This window comes from Echinops telfairi, unplaced genomic scaffold (assembly GCF_000313985.2).
Source record: "Echinops telfairi isolate 266 unplaced genomic scaffold, ASM31398v2 ScPeMD7_7420;HRSCAF=8458, whole genome shotgun sequence".
NCBI classification, from domain to species: Eukaryota; Metazoa; Chordata; class Mammalia; order Afrosoricida; family Tenrecidae; genus Echinops; species Echinops telfairi.
In genome coordinates this window covers 40,131,360-40,152,783 of record NW_022111320.1, presented here as the reverse complement: position 1 = coordinate 40,152,783, position 21,424 = coordinate 40,131,360, and the positions used below count along the sequence as shown (strand labels likewise).

Genomic DNA, 21,424 nt, shown 5'->3' with positions numbered 1-21,424 from the left:
TATACGGAAAAAGAACTTGCCAACATTCCACCGTATCAGGAGGTAGCATATGAGCAAAAACCAATGGTGTTGAAGGAAGAAGTTCAAGCTGCACTGAGGCATTAGCCAAAAGCAAGGTTCCAGAAATTGATAGAAAACCAATAGAAATGTTTCAATAAGCTGATGGAGCCTGGTAATCACTCACTCATCTATGCCAAGAAATTTGGAAGACATCCTCTTGACCAACTAACTGGAAAAGTTATTTACATATTTATATCCACTCCAAAGAAAGGTGACCCAACAGAATCTACAAACTATACAATAATATCATTTATATCACATACAAGTAAAATCTTGCAGAAGAACCTCTCACAATAGTTTGAGAAATTAATTGAAAGGAACTGCTAGCGAGTCAGGCCAAATTCAAAAGAGGACATGGAACAAGGAATATCATTGTTGATGTCACATGGACCTTGGCTGAATGCAGAGAATACTGGCAAGATGTTTACTTGTAATTTATTGACTATACCAAGACATTCAACTGTGTGGATCATAACAAACTATGAAGAGCTTTGAGAAGAATGAGAATTCCAGAATACTTCATTGTGCTCATGGGGAACTTGCATCTGGATATAGAGGCAGTTGTGTCAACATAACAAGGTCATATCCCATGGTTTAAAATCAAGCAAGCTGTGTGTCAATGTGGTATTGTCTTACTATGCTTATTTAATCTGTATGCTGAGCACATAGAGAATGTAGATTTTATGAAGAAGAATTTGATATCAGAATGGGAGGAAAGCGTATTAACAACCTGCAATCTGCAGGTGACACAAACTAGTTGCTGAATGTGATGAGAACTTGAAGTACTTGAAGATCAATGATCTCAGCCTTCAGTGTGGATCCAAAGTCAATGTAAAGAAAACCAAAATTCGCATAACTAAACCAATGGGTAGAAGCATGAAAAACAGAACAAAGATTGAGGTTGTTAAGGAGTTTGTCTTGTTTGGGTCCACAGTCAATGCTCATGGAAACAAGAGTCAGATAATATGATACGTTACATTGGGTAAATCTGCTGTATAAGATGTCTTTAAAGTATTCAAAAGCAAATATATTACTTTGAGGACTAAGGTACCGCTGCCCCAAGCCATGATATTTTCATTTGTCTCATGTGCATGTGAAAGTTGGACATTGAATAAGGAAAATGAAAATGGATTCATGTATTTGAATTATGGTGCTGGCAAGCAATACAATTTCTGTGAACTGCCAAAACCCAAAACAAATTTGAGTTGGAAGAAGTAGAGCCAGAATTCTCCTTTGATTCAACACTGGCAAAATTTGTATTATGTTCTTTGAACATGTTATCAGAGAGACCATTCCCTGTAAAAGGACATCATGCTTGGTATGGTTGAGGGATAGCAAAAAAAAAACCCAAAACTAAAAGGAGACACTTGACAAGACGGATTGACACAGTGGTGGCAACCATAGGTCCAAACATAATAACAATTGTGAGGACGGCCAAGAACTATACAGTGTTTCAGTCTTTTTCATATAGGATTACTGTGAGTGGGAACCTAATTGATAGCATCTAACAAGAACAACAGCAATTAAATGATAAATGCACAAATCTTGGCCCAGCTATTTGGATTGATAACATAAAGACATTTTCATTAATTTAAAGAATCATCCCAAAAATCTTGACTATCATGGTAGTTTTTGAATATCTGTTTTTTACCAATACAGAGTTCTAAAAGTATAGAAATAATACGTGATTTCCCCACTTCTCATCCTCTGTTAACAGTTGGATGCATTATTTCAGGTTTTAAAATTTAGACATTTTTAATTTGCAGATTACAGATAGTAGCTCTTTATAAGATTCAAAGTAGCTGGTAGCTTTTTGCCTAGATGAATAACAACCAAGCTTGATGCATGTTACTATATTTAATTTATTTTATCTGCAAAATTTCTAAGCCAATACAAAATTGGAAAGAAGATTATAATGAAACCCCATGTACCTCTTACCCATATAACAATGATCAACATTTAATAATGGATGAATATAATTATATTCTCACAAATATCAATGTAATTCCTGAGTGGTTTTGTAATTAGATATATTTTAAACCACACAAAGGAATTTATTTACTACTGTGGCTACTTAAATTATCTCTAATCTACATATAGAGCATTGCTAATGCTTTTTTAAAAATTCCTGAATTTTTAATAATAGTTTATCTTAATCCCTTACTTTATTTCCTGCTATTTTGCTACTTGTACTTTTCAAACCTTTACAAAATTATCTTAGGTATTTTTGTTTCTCCTTCTCAAGAGAGATCTGTCTGCTCTTATAATAATACTCTTGAATTATCCTGATTATTTTAACTGAATAAGAGGCTTCTTATCAAAAGAGAGCTTAAGTCTTTAAATTAAATCCTAAAACAACTCCCCCTTTCTTTTTTTTTTTAATGACATTCTTCTTTGAAGGGTCCTCCCAAACTTTTCATGGGTCGATTTTTCTGCATTAATAAAATGTGTAATTTAAACAATTAAAATAGAAGTTTGTAAAGGCTGTATAAAACATATGATTTCTGTAAATTCTAGAATAAAGTTGTACATACAGCAGTATTTTGAGGATATTGCCTAAAAATGTAATTAAAAAAGATAGGGATGAAAACTCTCTCTATATACGTGAAAGACTGGAAAGCAGAGACTTTACATATACATGCAAAGTATCCCTATAATATTGTAAGCATATAATATTATAATATTATAATATAATATACAATATTATAATATTGTTAGCATAGGATCTCGTCAAACTATTTATCCATATATAGTCCAGCATACTACGTTTTACTAAATGCATAATGGAAAAATATTTCCCTTAGTTTGTTCATAAACTAATTAAAAAGAAAATTATTAATCCATGACTTATAAACTTGGTACTATCTAAAATATTTGGGGTAGATGACAAAAATCATATGTAACTAATTTATTTATATGATAAATAAAAATGATGGATAATAACAACATACATGTTTGCATGATTAATGCATATACTTCACTATATATATATATATATATATTTTTTTTTTTTTTTTTTTTGCTGATCGAAGATAGTTAAGTATTTTACCAACAAATAGTTGTATAATAGTTGGAAGTAACAAGCTTTGGGAAGGAGAGTTTTTTCCACTTATAGTCCTGGGAGGGGCCTTTATTTTTGAGCATCAAATACCAGGACCTGGCGTAAACACAGTTTAGATTCTCAGATGTTGAAAACAATCTAAAGGTGTCTCGGTTCCTAAGACAGGCAGAAATAGTAAAAATAAGTCTACATCAGCCGTTCTCAAGCTGTGGGTCACGACCCCTTTTAGGGTTGAACCACTCTTTCACCGGGATCGCCTGAGACTATCGGAAAACACTATTTCTGCCTGTCTTAGGAACCGAGACACCCTCCTCTATCAGTCTCGAGGCGGGTCCGCCCACATGCAGATACGCCCACCTATGAGCACCCGGTGTGAAGACTGTTACCCATGCCACCCCATGCTTCAAGACAACATTTCATTTATTTGTCATTAGAAATATATATTTCACAATATGTAATTACATATAGTTTTTCTGATGGATCACCACGCTTTCATTATGTTCAATTTGTAACAATGAAAATACATCCTGCCTAACAGATATTTACATGGCGATTCATAACAGTAGCAAAATGACCGTGATGAAGTAGCAACGGAAATCATGTTAGGGTTGGGGGTGACCACAGCATGAGGAACTGTATGAAAGGGTCTCGGCATGAGGCAGGTTGAGAACCCCTGCTCTACATTTTCTCGGTAGAGGGTCAACAAAGCAAGAAGACGCTGAACCCCGTGGCTGCCACAATGGGCTCAGACATCGCAGTGATTTGTGCAGTTTGGCACAGCATTACATTGTACATCCGGGCCCGAAGCAACGTGGCTGCATCTAACAACCTAGCTAAACATAAAATGCAAAGAATGTTTAGTGTTTCGTTTTGAAATAAATGTGTCCTCATAGGACAATACAGATAGTATTAAGAGATTCCATGTACCTTTCATTCAGTGTTCTCAATCATCCAGTGATGACACCTTATAGGATTATAATTTTATATCAAACCTAGGATGTTGCCATTGGTATGCCATTTTTCATGTAGTTTTAAGTAACCTCCACCCATAATCAAGATAATCATCCTTCCAATACCATAAACACTTCCCTGTAGTCACTCTTAGAAACTTAAACCCCCTCTCCTACCATGCCCGGCCCCTGGCAACCACTATCTCTGTCCTCCATCTCCTGCATTTTGAGAATTTCCTATAAATGGAGACATCCGGTATCTAACATTATGAGATTAGTTTTTTTCACTCACACAGTATCCTTGAGATCTATCCAAGTAGGTGTATTACACTCCTTTTCATTCCTGGATAGTGTTTCATGGCTATACTAAAAATAAATAAATATTTGCTTATTGAAAGACATTTTTATTTTCTTCAGTTCTTTACTGTTACAAAAGAAACTACCATGAACAAACAAATACACATTTTCCTTTCTCTGGGCTAAATTTCATGTCTATTTGTAGTTTAATTTTAAGAAACATATGAACTATTTTTAGAGTGATTACTATCATTTTATCTTCCATAATATTTGAGGTTCCCAGTTTATATCCTTTCCAGCATTTGGTCGTGTCACCATTTTATAATTTAGCTATTCTAATAGACCTGTAGTGATAATTCACCTCTTTAAAGTGTTGAAAAGTTAGGAGGTTACTCTGAGGACTAAGGTGCACCTGACCGAAGCCATAATATTTATACTTGTCTCATGTGCATGTAAAAGTTGGGCATTGAATCAAGGAGACCAAAGAAGAATCAGTGTTTCGAGTTGTGGTCCTAGGGAAGGATGTTGGAACAAACAGATGTACCTTGAAGACATATAGCCTCTGTGCTCCTTAGATGGAAGGCTGGTGACACTCTGTCTTACAACCTTGGCTGTGCTGTCAGGAAGACCAGTCCCTTGAGAAGGACACCATGCTTGGTAAAGTGGAGGGGCAGTAAAAAGATGAATGCCCTCTGCAAGATGGATTGGCACAATGGCTACACAATGGGCTCACACATAAGAACAATTATGAGGATGGGGTCGGACCAGGGAATGTGTCATTCTGTTGTACATAGGGTTGGGGAGTGAGAACCAGCTCAATGGCATCTAACAACAACAGCAATGGCAAGTAAAGTTGAACGTCACTTGTTATTATTTTTAAATTATTTATTATTTGCGATTATGTATCCTCTTCAGTTAAATTTCTCTTTAGGTCTTTTGCCCATTTTCTCATTTGATTATTTAATGTCTTTGAAGTATTTTTATGTAATACTGATATGAGTCCTTTATCACATCTTCTAATCTGTATTACATTTAATTTAATTTGTATTAATCTAATCCATAATTTGTATTAAAATGTTACTTTAAAGCATACATATAAGATGGCTTTGGGAAAAATTCCATTACCGTTTCATTCCATTTTTCCATGAACTTTTTGAAGCCCCTTCATTATATAAAGTCAGTCTACAGATTATAAATGTCCAGTGGAAAAGGCTTTGAGTCTTTTCTTATAACAAAAGCACCTTCTACTGAATCAATTCTGACTTACCGTGACCCTCTAAAACAGAGTAGAAACTCTCTCTAGGGTTCATGAGGCAGAAAGGATCCTCTTTCTTCGGGTGGGTCTGAGCTGCTGATCTTGTGGTTGACAGCCTAACACATAGCCCCAAGTTCACCAGAGCTCATTCTTACACTCGTATACTCGAGCCAGGTTAAATAAGAACCATGTGTATCAGTTCAAGCATACTTACAAATTCTTACAAAACCAGAATGCTGGTATTGCAGCTGTGGTTCTTGGCTCTGGCAGCGGTATTGACGCATGGCCATCGCCTGTTTGTTAGAGTGATACTGCTCCATAGATCTTTTTTAAGGCTGTGTGACCTTTCATAAACAGATATCCAGGCCTGTTTTCTGAGGTGTCTCTGGCTGTTTTAAACCACCATCCTTTGGGATAGCCATGGAGCAATAAACTATGTGTGCCACACAGCTGAAGCCATGGGTGCCCTTGTCTGTATGTACATATATATGAGGGTGCTTCCAAAGTTCATAGAAAACTTCCATTCACTCTGAATTCTGTTCCCCACCTCGTACTTGTGTGTCTATACTTAAATATGTAGCCTAGACCAACAAGAGATTTGCTGGAGAAGGGGATAGTTTTTGACAGACATTGCCAGCAGTAGGGATGCTAAAACTGACCAACTTGAGTTGGTTTTGTGATTGTTTTTAAACTCTTTACAGACATTGCTTCCTTTTATGGCTGAATTGGGTTGCCACTGCCATTCCTGGGTTTGCTCTTGCCCCACTGGGCCCAGAGATTAGCAGGCTGTTGTAGAACTCTCGGGACAGAAGTTGCAATAGTTACATAACTTTTGATGGGGGGAGGGGGGATACACACAAACTAGCTCATGCAGTATATCCAGCCCTGTAACAATCTTCTTTATCATCCTAACTTCATTTCCAGCCATCTTTATGTTCAGCAAATCATTTAGAGGGGAAGGAGGTGGGGTTCCTTCTTCATTCCATTGTTCAGATGGTCACTTTCCCCTTATTTAGTCTCCACTTAGAACACATGCCAACGCTGCTACTTCTTCCCCTTGTGAGCAATGGTGAAAGTGCAGCACTGTGCTGCAGGGTCCATCTCTTGAGTTGGAAGTCAGCATGCAGGAAGCTCACTAGGGAATGGAGCATGCTGGAGATCAGGAGGGGCGGGAAGCCAGAGTAGAGAGAGAGAGAAGCTGTGCTACAATGCCGTCAAAACAAAATATCAGGATTCCAAGTTCATCACTAGCTGAGGACTGTCTACAATTCAGTAGGGAGGCAGATTGACCCATCATTGACTACAGTTTGTCCCGGGAAGTAGACATGACCTTGAGTAAGGGGACGCGCTTCAGCTGAGGGCAGTTCCACAGCAGATTGGGGGCTAAGATCTGAGGCCTCTGGGCAGGCACACTCCCAGCAGCTCTAGACATAAGCTTTTTAATACTGAGCGTTCACCTGGGCAATGTAGCACAGCATGCACCCCAGAAAACTCCACCAACAATTATTCCATCTTTCAATTTCTCACCACAGTGACCACCCCCCCATAAAACACTCATGAATAAGCAGCAAAAGAAGTTGCTATTTGATTCTGACTCATAGTAAACCCATAAGATGGAGTAAAACCGTTCTGTAGGTTTTCCAAAGCTAGAAATCTCTATGGAAGCATTTTTCTCCTGCCCAGAAGCAGTTCGCTACTCAGCATTGTAACCACCATGCCACCAGGGATCTTCTCATTACAGACCCCAAACCAAGCCAAACCCATTGCCATCAAGTTGATTCCAACTCACAGTGATCCTCTATATGGTTTTCAAGACTGTAAATCTCTATGAGACTGGATAGCAGCATCTTTCTCCCATAAACTGCCTATGGGTTTGAACCACTGACCTTGCAGTTAGCAAGCTAAGGCTTACCTACCAAGTCCACCTTCTCATCACAAAAGGAGAGCTCAACCAGTGACCAAAGGGCCAGTTGTACAGCACATCTTTAAAATGATGTCACAGATATTTAAAGTTCATATTGAATATATGTAACTATCATTATATAAAACTAAAAGCTCATCCCCATGTTCATCAGGAGATAAAACGTTTCTCTTCATATCGTAGCTCTGCTTTGCTTACATTCAGAATTAGTTTATAGAAATGACTGTTGATGTAAAACAGAAGAAAGCCTTGAAAAAAATCAAATTGCTAAATTATTTCTAAGAGATGATATTATAAAAGGTATCCATCTCCTGTTTCACAATGTGCTAGATTTTAAAGTTTACTACAATCATTTTTTTATTATTTGAGTAACACATGTATATTAGATTGTTACTGCTAGATTTATTTTTAAAAGCATTCTAAAGGAAAGAATTGTACCAAATATATATGTTTTTAATGTCTCAGGGTTTTCTGTGAAGAGAACACTGTCGTGTGAGGCGTGGGCTCATTTATCCAGGAGACACAGTTGCCTTGGCACCATTTTTTGAAGAGACTCACTGAATTAACTTGGCACCTGTGTTGAAAATCAAAAACCATTAAGCCATATACTTAAATACAAAATGGCAGCAGATGCCCCAGAAAAGATTTAAGGAACAATGGATGTGGAAGATTTTACGTGAATCCTTCAGTTGTCTTATTAATTCATTCACTTAGTACAGTATCAGCAAAAATATCCATAGCAGAACATACATGCATTCAACAATTTCTCTATGTTCAGTTCAATGAAATGGGTTTCCGTCTTCCCATTATGTCACCAGCCTCGGTAGCGGTACCCATTTTTTTTTATCACCCTTGACTTTAACTTACTACTGCTTAAACCATTCATCTATGTTTTAGAGTTGCTGATGTCAGTTTGATCTCATAGAGGTGATTGTTTTAAAGAATATATTGCTCATGGTGAACATTTGTTACTAATTTAGCTAACCTTTTGTTTAGTTAAAAGATGACAACTTGATTCTTGATCAAAAACATTATGATTCTTTGTTTGAAGATTCAGATGATGAAGACAACAGCATTCATTATTTTCTGCTTTTCTGTAATTTTCCAGTTTTCCTGATGAGTTTGTTACTCTTAGTTTGGGGATTTCTTTTCTCTTTATAAATAATAAAGTTTCTGGGGTCACCCCATTAAATAATAGGCTTGATCCTAGTTCTTGGTGGATATTCCCAATCAAATTGAAGGAGATTTCCTCTACTCCCATAGTCTTGGAAACCCCAGAACTGCTCTGCTCTGTGCTGCAGGGTCAATCTAAGCAGGCAGTGACTTGATAGCAGTGAGTGTGGTTTGATTTTCTTTACCTATTACAAAGTATTTTCTTTTCTTTGACTAAGAATATATTTGATATATGTATATATTCAATATTTATTCTTTTTTCTTTATAAACCCACTAGACTATATTATGGTTTTCTGAATAAAACCATTCTTGTCAATAACTTCCTCATAAGGCTTGTCTACATTTTTTAAAACTCATTTCTATATTTAGTTCACTAATGTTGTATTTCGGATCTTTGGATTCATAAGGACACGTTACCTATGGATTTATTTTTTGTATTATACTTAATCTGATTTTGCTAATAGAACTTCCCACGTTTATAGATTGAATTCAGGGATTTTTGTTTTTGTACTCGTTAGCTTAAAAAAAAATGATTTGTTTCATTAAGGCTTGCTAACACTGACCTTTGACATCCTATGAAATAGGCTTTAGAGGGGTCTGGTAAAATGTGTATGAACTCATCTCTTTCTTAACTTCATTCTACACTTATTGGTCTATTCAAAAATTTTAATATTTTCTCAGCCTATATTAGTAATGGCTATGATCCCCATGCAATCTGGTATAAACTTTTCACAGAATAATAATAGTTAAGATATTCTATCTATACATCTATTCTTTTTAGTTTTTAACATGATTTATTTCTTTAAAAATTAAAAAAACGTCTTTGGTGGTTTTATTCTCTTATCTTTTCTGATGACATTTTTTTTAAGTTTTAGTTTCCATTTCATTTATTTCTATTTTCTTTCCTATTTCCCTGTAGTTTACTAGGGGTTGTTTGTTGTTCTTTTTCTAGATTGTCATGTTTCATTGTGTGACTTGAGGAAATGTTCTACATGATTTAAATAGATTTTTTATTTCACATATCAGATTCTTATATATATTATATATTTTTTAATGCTTACATTTTACCTAATAACATACCTCTGATGTCTTTCAATACATCTGTTGGATTGGAATATCAGATAGTCATAATGTTATTTGTTTTTAAAAAATAAAATCAAGAGCTATAGAGAACTCCTAAAGAGACTGTTACAGCGAAGTATGTTTTTCTATGTCTAGATGGATAGAGTTTGAACTAAATGTAATATTAAAAATAATTTCAATTTTGCAACATTTAATTTTTTTCTTTCCAGTCTAACTCCACATTTAACTTTCTATATTTGTCATCATGATTTATCAATTTCTGAGACAGGTTAAATTACTTCACTCTTTCTAACAATTTTACTTTTAATGATATATAATTTGGAGCATAAAAACTATAATTTTTATTGTCTTGTACCTTTTTAAAGACTTTTTAAAAAAGCTATATTGAGTGAGAAGTCTCTACAGTAACATTTAAACAGGAACAAATACCTGAATATAAAAGCACCCTAACCAAACCATTTGCCTTTGAGCCAATTTTCTAGCCCACAGTGAATCTGTAGGCTGAAGTGGAACTACCTCACGCAATGTCCAAGACCGTAAACTTGAGAGAAGTAGACTGCCTCATATATCTCCATCAAGTGGCTGATAGGGTTATTTAGCAGCTAAGCCATGGGCCTAACTACTGTACCAACAGAGCTCTTTAATGTAAAAGGAATCATGTTATAATCAAAAGGGGGATTACTGTTGTAAGAACTAAGGCAATGCACCTCAAATGACAGCTAAGGAGGGAGCAGTTTCCAGTCTGTGTTGGCTACAACACAAGGAAGGTGTGCATTGGGAATAGAGAAAGCCTTGTCTAGCAGAATGGAAGTAATTCCTGCCCAATAGATAGACCCATTTTGACATCAAGAAGATTAATCTGACATCACAAATAATGAAAAACTCCAGGAAGAAACTTCTGCTCAGTGATTGAAAACCTGATATGGTATAGTAGAAAGAACTGGAGAACTATAGTAAGATCATTGAAAACCCAAATCCCAGCCTTGTCCGTAAAACCAGCTCTCTGAATTTGGGCAAATAACTCAATTTCTCTGACCTTTACTTTTCATTTCAGTTAATCGAGGAGCTAATGATAGACAAGACAAAGTTCCTGCTTTAAAGCCCAGAACATTATGTGGACTATGCAAATATTACTGAGATGAGGGGCCTTCAAAAAATTAGTGGGAATTTTTTCCTTGAACTTTTTGACGCCCCCGCATATATTTATTTTGGATACATTTCACTGTATTGGTGTATAAATATAATTTTAATTTTCCCCCAGGATATTATCATCACTCAGTATTGCTTAATAACACAAACTACTTTTTCAATTACTCTGTTAACTGACCAGCCCTTCTTTCATCTTTATATACCTCATGTATTTACCTGTTTTGTTTTAGCCTAATTTCATTGTCCTTCTACCTTAGCTTTGGCTTATCATTTTAATGCCTATTTTTAATCTACTCTAAATACTCAGAACACCTCTATATTCTCACTATATCCATTTGGCAGAGATGCAAAACTAGAAAAAGCTACTTTCTCTGGCTTTCACCCAGACATCTGAGAAGTACTGTGACAAAATCCACACTAGGACAAATGGGAACCACTTCAAATTTATTATTAGCACACTCAACACTGTTGATCACATTCTCCAACAAATCCATTAGCTTATATAGCAACCTTGACCTCTATACTTCTTACATCTTAAAGCTACCATCTTCTTCTAATTAGCCCTTACATCTGAATTCTCCTCTAATGTCTATGGAAAAATAGAAAAGAAAAAAAAAATCTCCCTGACCAAAATTATATCAACTCATTTTCATCAGACCTAAATGTAGAATTTTATGGATAAGTAATCTCGTCCTTCTTTCTTATGATAAAAGAGAGAATCACTCAAATTGAGGTCTACAGCCACTGTCTGTCTCCTTGTTTCTTGAAGCATTCTTTTTCCTTAGTTTGTCCTCTATGCACTTCTCCATGCCAAACTTTTTTGCCTCAAAGTTGGTCTACTACAATTTGGAAGTCCTAGTTTATCTTCTCTTACCCTGAACTCTCCTGCTAGAATATTTCTTATCCCATTGAATGATAACACGTGCCAGATTTACTCTCTACATGTGTTTCACCTTTACTCTACATCTCCTGCTATGACCATAATCTAAACTAGCACCTTGTTCCCACGGATAGACTGCTATGCTAAAATGGCCTCTGAATCGTCTCCTGACAACTCCCTAGGGTTTCCACACTGTAGTTGTGGTATTTTGAAAACTAGGATTTTTCTCATGACTCGTGCATGTGTCAAACCTTGCTATGACTTCATGTGACAGAAATATTTAATTCTGTATCAGATAGCATTTTCCTCTTTCTCTCTGAATAAATAGAACCCTCTCGTCAACACCAATTGAGTTTTAAGAAGGTATATAAGGTGGCCCAGCTAAAGACTACATTTCCCAGTCACCTTTGTGGTTGAGTTTGACCAGTGAAACATGAGTAAAAGTGATATTTACCACTTCTGACTCCTCACAGGAAGCTTCTTGCCTCCCATTCTCCCTTTCCCAGGGAGCAATTGCCTTGGACTGAATAATTAAGACAACTTAAAAAGGAGGGATGAGCTTCTGCACATGGTAGAAACTTCTCCACCTCTATTCTAATGGAAAAGAAAGAGAGAAATAGTGACTGTTATTCAAAAATCCATCCATGTCTTTATCAGTTTTTCCATCCATCCATCCATCCATCCATCCATCCATCCATCCATCCATCCATCCATCCATCTTTTCTTGCCAGAAAAGTTTAGGCTGTTTCTAGTACTTTTATCATTGCACTGAAATGACAAACATCTTAAGGTGATCTCAAAGGACCTTGGTGATATATATGACTTCAGCCTACCTTCTGGTCCCCTCGTTTCCTTTTCCCTCCCAGTCTCAGTGTTACATCCGCATTGAACTGCATTCAGTTCTTAAAGACGTTGAAGTCCGTCCTCGCTAAGTCCTTCACTCCTCTCATTTTCAACCAAGAATTTTTTTCTTTTCCCAAAGCCTCCATCTTGTTAACAGTTGTTTTCGTTCAGATTTTAGAGCAATTGAAGCCCTGCATTTCCATGCATTTGATGGCACTCCATTCACAGACGTTTTATCAGGCCTCAATATTAATGTCCTCATACTAATTTATTCTTTCTCTTTTTTATTAAGTATTTGTTATATTTAAAAATCCATATATATCCCTAAACCCACTGCTGTTGAGTTGATTCCAAGTCATAGCAACCCTGTAGGACAGACGAGACCACTATATTGTTCTCTTATTGAGTGGCTGGTGGGCTCCAACAGGCCACCTTTGGGTTAGAAACTGAATTCTTTAAACCCCGTGCTACCAGAGCATACACACACACACATAGATACTCACATATATACACACAAATACATATAGAAAGGGCTTCAAAAGTTCTGGGGATAAAGAGAATTGACAGATCATGGAATTTTTCTATGAATTTTTGAAGTCCTATTGTATAATAAAAATATTGCAAATCTCCATATAACCCTTATCTATATTAAGAAATAAAATTTTACTAATCTCATTTAGTAAAACACATAGGATCCAGCTAGAAACTTTATTTCCAACTTCCTTTTCATATAGGTAAGTTATGTGAAGTTTTACTTTAGGTGTACATTTCCCTAAAAATATATTATTTATTGTTGCACGTGTGAATATTTTTAAATGTTGCTCTTCTGTATGTGCTAATCTATTTCTTGAATTTGCACTAAGTATTATGCTTTAGAGTTGGAAGACAGAGTCTATTTTATTCATTTTCCTTTCACCTTCTTATGAGTTCTGTTTAATAGGACGGTAATGTTCTATATTATGACTATTGCATAGTCTTTATGCATTATTTCATTTATAAATATTACTTATTTTAGTTACAGACACATGTAAATTTAAATATAATTGTATGTTTATGTGTTGTGCGTATAGTATAAATATAATATATAGATATATTTGGCTATAAAGTATTCTTGCCAGCAATATTATGTATTTATCTTTTTGAGAATGAGTTATTGCCGTTTGATCTTCAGTTCAGAATCACCGTCCAAGGATTTTATTAAACCATTTCTCAACGTAAGAATTTAAAACAACAGACATGATTATGTTGTTAAATTCTAGGTTTCAATTAGGGTTGAAGTATGACTGAAAAAATACCAAAGGAATATTTTTCTTCCTCAGAGAGAGAGATCTTTCTTTGGCAGTTCTTTACGTGGGACCCTTTTTTAATACCATAAAATTTTTATTGTTTAAATTTTGGAAAATGTCAAATATTAGTTAGAATTTCCACAGAAAATAAAGTTTGCCTATAGACTGTCATAAATATCTAATCTGGTCATTTTGTCGGTAGTGTTGTAATTTTACCAGAGTTATTGGCAGCAAGTGCTATTGTCTGAGTAGCTTGCTGGTTTGCCCTACTACATTTTTAGATGCACTCAATATTCTGGTGTATACAACTTTAAATATACAGTACTTAAAATTACTCCCTAAAAATTAATACATTTTCAAATGCAATCTACAAGAGGTCTATGTGAACTGAAACATTTAACACATGAGGGGATGATTTGACCTTTCCACAAGACAGTGAAATGTTCTTTGTTCAGCCTTAAGTTTGAAAATGAAGTGACTTCTTTGATGTTTTGCTCTGTGATTGGTGATCTTTTATAAGTAATTCCAATCTATAGTAATAATAAAATATAGAATATTTTATTTTAAATATTCTTTCATGGTATAGTAAGCAAAATGAGAACAAATTTGTTTAAATCGAACTTATAGCATCAGAACAATTCCAGTGAATAAAACTTCCTCTGTTGATAATGAAAGGATGCTCCGAAAGCTTGCCGTTCAAACCCACCCAGTATCTCGTCAGAAGAAAGACATAGTCGTTTACTTCCTTAAAAAGTACAGCCTTTGAAACTGTCGGGAAGTCTTGCTCTGTTCCATAGTCACTGAGAGTCAAAATCGACTTAATGGCAATGGGTATAAAAAAACTGCAGTGTAGACTGGGGATGAGAGTGGTTAAAGTTCTTGAAAGACCTGGAGTCTAGACCCAGGTACGTGAGGACTATAATACCCATTAATCTGTGCCATACTTAACACAGAGCAGTAATCCTGAAAAGTTACTGAAGTCATTAAAGGATTTGGTGCCGCGTGGAAGGAACATGGATATTAGTGCATTCTGAGTTCACATATGATATTCTCCTTATTCCCTGTGGGACCATATGACATATTATTAGACTTTCAGTTTTCTCATTTAGGAAGGGAGGCTAATAATAATAGTAGCCATTAATATTTGTTATGGTGCCACCCCAACAAAGCATCCAAACAAAAGTATTGACCTCAAATAGTGGAGTCATAAAGCCTTCACACTAAAGTGATCTGATGATAAAGTTTAAGTAAATATTAATTCTAAATTATTCTTTATATTTTGCAATTATTATCATCTAGATACCATTTATTTCCGATTAAATGGAATATTTATTAATTGACCAAATGTCAAGATTAAATGCTGCCTAATATAATTTAATTAATTTATCATTTGCTCTTGAACAGTGTTGTTACTGCTAGATGCCTTTGAGTCTATAATCGTTACCCCATGTGACAGAGTAGAACTGCCCCTCTAGGCTTTTCTTGGCAGTAATCTTTATGGAACAAGATCTCAGGTTTTGGCACCAGCTTTTGAGTGGGGTTCAACTTCCCAGATTTTTTGATCTCCACCAAGCACTTAACCATTAGAGTAGCAGCACTTCTCTCATGAACGGTAGCCTTTATAAAACAAAATAATATAGGTAGATCTCCACTTCATTTTATCAAAACAGAGACTATTGAATTAAATGTGAAACCATGAAGGTTTTTATGGCTTTTAGACATTATGTCTTACAAGCTAAAACTTTCCCATTCAAAAAATTATTTTTTTTAAATCCAGCACATTTTCCCCAATACTTTCACAGCTTAACAATAGAAAAGGATCAACTTAATTTTTAAATTGGTAAAAATAATATTGATAGGTTACAAAATGCAGATAGGCAACATTTAAAGAAATGCTCATTCTCATTCATAAGGATAAAAAATATAATTCCAACAAAAATATGACATTTTCAACCATCAAAATGTTAGACAATGCTCATCCAATATTTCATATTTTGATTTGTGTGTGGTGAGTCAGGTATATTCATTCACTCATTCTTTGAATATAAATGAATGGAATACAAGAATATGTATAGAAAGATTTAAAATGTAGCCTATCTACTACTATACTAGGAATTCATTCACTAAATATCTTGACACACAGGATCAAAGCTCTATAAATTCAAGGATCTTCATTGAGGACTATCTATGTCGATTTATTTTTTAATCCTAAATATTAATACAAGTGATTCAATGAAATAACAAAATGAAGTTAAATCAGTCTTAGAGATATGATACCCAGAACCCCCCTTCGAAGGAAGAACGTGAGACTTCATCTCACATATATTACCAAATAAGACCATTCCCAGGAAAAGGGTGGTGTCATGCTTGGTAAAGTAGAGGGTCAGACCAAAAGAAAGACCCTCAGCATGATGGATGACACCGTGGCTGCAGGAATGGACTCAACCAGTAAAGTAATTGTGAGGAGACTTCAGGACGAGGCAGTGTTGCATTCTGTTATACGGAGGGTTGCTATGAATCAGAGTCTACTTTGAGCTGTTTAACGACAGCGGCAGTAATATCCCTAAAATGGTAGACTATTAGCAATTATACAGAACAGGGGAAAATTATAGTCTACAAATCTGGAATGATCTTAGAACTTATTTTGGTGTATAAAGAAAAAGTATGCACAGTTTTATTGTAAAATTAAATCCATGAACAGAATGAACAGAAATATGGATGCAGGTGTTCCGGATTGGATTATGTCCCCCAAACATGTTCCAATTTGGCTAGGCCACGATGCTAATATTATGTCATTAGCCTCCATTTTAGTGAGCTGATACAGTTATCCTATGTTTTGTAAAACATATTGTCTAGGATAAATTACAATTAGAAGTTTGTATGTTAATGAAGCAGAATTAGGATGTACCTTGAGTCAATCTATTTTGAAATATAAAGGAGAATAAACAGACCAGCAGATCTGACAACCCCCAAGAAAGAAGAGCTGGAGGTGTAATTTGTTCTTTGGACCCAGCGTGTCTGCCCAGAGAAATTTCTAGATTTGGGGCATGAGTGATACCAAGAGACATTGCAATCCCCAAAGAATGCTGTTCCCAGAGTGGTTGAAAGGAGGCAAGGACCTTCCCCCAGAGCCAGCAGAGAGAGCCTTCCTCTAGACTGCTAGCACCCCGCGTTTTGACTTTTTGACTTCTAGCTTCTTACATGCTGAGCTTAAAACCAAATTATGTAGATTAAAGTCTATTTTGTGGTGTTTCTTTAACAACAGCACTAGAGAACTAAAACAGTAGGCTCTGTATTAAACATTTCCTAGAAAAACATTAAGAAAAATATTGAAAATAGACTTAGTAATATGGGTTGGAAGAGGAAAGAGCAGGCAAGTCTTTGTATTTAATGTTTTTCGGAATGATCTGAAATGCCCTTTATGGTCAGATGTATTTCACTTTTAATTCTTATGTAATGCTTTTAATATAATGACGAAAGTACACACATTATAAAGGACTTAAATGTCATTAAGACATTTAAGGTGCTGAATAGCCTATACTGTGTGTTCTTGGAAGGAAAGTGTCAAAACTTGACATTCTTGAGTGGAAATCACATGTTCATTGACATTTAATGAATTTTGTTTTCCCCCAGACAAAGCCAAAGGAAGATCAAGAGCAGGGACCCACTTTGACTCAGCTCGGAGACGGAGTCGAGCAGTCCTTTATCACATCTCAGGGCACCTGCAAAGACGAGAAAAGAACAAATTGAAAATAAATAATGTAGGTGGTATGTGTGTGCGCTATGGCGTCTGGTTTCCCCGGGTGGCCACATTTGACTTGCTAAAGAAAGTCTCCAATTGCTCTTTTATTGGCTGTCCAAGATTTCATTCCACTTTAACTTGTGCTTTCCTATAAAGAATGAAATGGGAAAGCTCAGCAATCATGAGGCATTGCTGTAATAAAAGTATTAATCATAATGTTATCACAGCACGGAGATTAGAATATTGTTGCAGTGCAGTACAATATGGTGCCAGGGATACTACACATGGAGACAGACTGTTAACATTTTATAAAATAAGATGCTGCAGCAAGTCATATTACGTAATGATAGTTTGTTGATGAACATTTCTCAAATTAAATTTCAGGACCTTTTATTTTGCCCTCTTCATCATTTTTTGTCTCCATGGGGACTATGAATATTTCAAAGCCATGACTCCCCTTTAGAGAAACATTGCATTTGAACTTCCGTACCATCGTGCAGTTTTGAAAAAAATTGCACTCTTGATCGACTCCAGCAGGTGATCCAGAAGTTCTCGGAATTAGCCATAGCAATGGATGCTTTAGCATCTAACTTGTTATGGAGTAACTTCTAGAATGCCGGGCATACATATACTTTGATAAGATAGGACCATGCAACCAACACACGAACTCTCGGTTTTCTTGATTGTGTTGAACAGAGTCCCATGAGTCCCGGATGTAGAGTGAGCTCTAGGCCATGGACACCTGATTCTGTTTCAATTGGGTTCCTTTCTGGGAACCAGAACAAGATATTTTGTTCAGTTTGTTCTCCAAACCCATCAGTCATACCTACAATGATCTCCATGTCCCAGTGTTAAGAGTTTCACACTGCTTGGGAGCGTTTTTTGGTCCTTATTTTATATAAAGATTTTTTTAAGGTTACCTTTGCCTTCATGCCAGACAAATTCCTGCGTGTTCAGGGATAGACTTGAAACATTGCACAATCCCTTGATCCAGGGAGCTGGTTCCCAGTTACACCTCCCTCCAGTTACGGGTCAGCTTTGGTGACAGTAAACAAGTCCTCAGAAGAAACAAAAGCAATCACGTCTGAGCTCAATTCTGAGGAAGCCAATGAGCAAACCACTTAAACAAATATTAGCAGAAGATTCCATAATGCTGAAAGCAGACATTATCTTCTATCCTTTCATCAAGAATCACTTAAACATAGTAAATGTTAGTGAGCTTTACAATGCATTTTCCGAACCTGCTACTTTCCCTTTAGTTTCAACAAAGCACAAAGCAGTACGTAAAAATCAGATTTAAAAAATCATAACTCCTACTGCTTAGCTAATTTGATTTAATTGCCATTCATTTAAGAAGTACAAACATCATGGTGGAATATCAAAATGATACATAGTAATTAAAAATGTCTAATCAGCATGATGGCTGACTTTGCACGTAATGCCCTACATCTGAGAGCGAAGTGTCGAATCAGGACGAGCCCTTCAGTTTTGCAAGGACAGCTCAGTAACATGGCTGAAAGAGACATTGCAGGAAGACAGAAAGAAGATAAGGAAATGGCCTGGCTAGTTAATGGGCAAACAGTCCATCTTTGCAGAATTTAGGCTATAGCATTCAGGTGTACACATACAAAAGGAATTCTTAATATTTTTGTCTTTCTCTATTATTAACATTTTCCTTTCACTTAAGTCTGATTATTTGATTCTCCTACCAATTCAATAGAAGGTATTGTTTTCATTAGACCCATTATAATGACTGGGGAAAATAACAATAACATCACAAACCCCAGCCTATTAGAAGTCTTATTGGTAAAAACACCAGATCTAACACTCAGACCTAAATCTTTTCATCCAAAGGCGCTCTGCTTTGGGGCCGCTTGCTGCTCTCTGCAGTTTTATGGAACAGACTATATGACACTCATAGACAATTGAAATCATGGGGACTTGGGGGCATGGTTTAAGGATCAGGACTTGATGCCTTTTAGTTCTGGCTTTCGCTTTCCCTATTACTTCCTGGAAAAAACATTCCATGATTTCCTACTCCACGGGTAGACTGAGAATAGCAGCAGAGCTGTGTTTACAGCTCAGAGAACTGCTGGAAAGAGTGCTGCCAGCTTTGGTGCTCACAAAGGGAGAGTGCTATAAAACTGAAGCTTACGAGCAGGGCACAGCACTAGTGTCATTGAAGGTGCACACTGAGCTTTCATTGCCTGATACAGTGAGTCTAGGGTTAGTTGCTCTTTTCTTTACTTTCAGATAGTAATTTCGAGGAAATGCTGTAAAGGTCTGTTAAAAAATAAACAGTTGGCTTTAGTTAGGTTGTGCATTAACTGTTGTATTTCAATAATTTATCAGGTAAAGATTATAAAACTAAAGCACCATTAGCACTAAAGAAATATGCTTCATGTTTAATATCTAAAACTGAAATTATATACCAGGGGGCTTCAAGAAGTTCTTAGAACAATGCAATTAAAAGACGATGGAATTTTTCTACAAACTTTTTGAAGCCCACGTGTGTATGTGAGTGTGTGTGTAAAACTAAATCTAGACTGAGTATGTGTTCATAAAATCCAATTAAATCTAGTTAATTATATATTTCTTCGACAAACTGAATCATTTTAGGGTTAGAAATATTGTCTTCTCTTCTCCTTTTCCTGCTAATGTTAAGTACATTTTCCAATATAATAAATGTCTTTTATTCAACATTTTTAAAGGAAGTTTACAAAGAGTGTCTCATCTTTGTGAGTGACAAGTTAGATGCAGAATTTTATTTCAAAACCATTTTAAGTCCAATCCAAGTTATAGTGAGTTCTCGTTATTTTTTAATATTGCAAATGATACATTTTAGGTCATCTATAAGAATAAAATAGTGTGACTTGTTTTCTGACTTGTAGGCATAACTAATGTGTGGCAGAACTTTACAATCACTTCACTAATGCCACATGAAATCATTCATTTACAATCAAAAGAATGTACTACTTGAGTTTTCTCAACCCTCACTCCAAGAGCCAGCTTCTCCCTTAAACACAGCAAAATGTAATATCTGTAGAACTACAGGAAAACACTTATTTTGGATAAAAATATTGCATACTCCCCATTGCTTCTAATAATGCTTTATTGTAAATACTTGAAAAAGAATGATATTAGATGCCATTGTTTGGCGTTGTAACTGGAAGTGCTTATCAAGTGAAGGGGAATGGATACTTTTGGACCCACCTCTCTTTTTTCTCACCCCAGCTTACAAAAGAAGCCCAGTCGAAGTACTTTATTTTCTTCTCATATTTCCATGCCAAAGTCCTCTTTGGGTTGACATTCGCTCCTAGAAACCAGAGAATCAGGCAAAGAGGGTAGATGGATCAGACATCAGGGAGTTGAATCGACATCAGAAACACTGGCACGTGGGCTCCAAGAGACCCTCTAGGAATCATGAGCAGACACTTCATTTTGAAATACTGGCATGATGGGGTGTCTGTGTTGATTGAGTAAGAACCTTAAAGGGAAGTAGAAACTAGTGTTGGGAGCGTCTACCGCAGACAGATGCCAGACAGAAGGTGGATGAATATGAAGATAGTAGAACTATGTGGTCAACGAGGCTCACTAAAAAGTTGTTTCCTGATTTTCTGAATCCCTTCTGAACCTCAGACACTCCAAGCAGGATTCCGGGGACACACCACAGTCCTCTGACCTTGTCCCAGGAGCTCAGACAAGCAAGCAATCCAGGTGTTC

The 21,424-nt window shown here is 36.0% G+C and overlaps 1 protein-coding gene across 1 annotated transcript in view; it reads left to right on the top strand.

Moving 5' to 3' along the window:
• Positions 1–21,424, top strand: part of KCNH8 (potassium voltage-gated channel subfamily H member 8) — a 420,233-nt gene that overhangs the window by 211,160 nt on the left and 187,649 nt on the right. Inside the window, exon 4 of the mRNA XM_004704022.2 lies at positions 17,593–17,720. Coding sequence (XP_004704079.1) covers positions 17,593–17,720 — 128 coding nt within the window. The remainder of the gene's footprint in view (positions 1–17,592; positions 17,721–21,424) is intronic.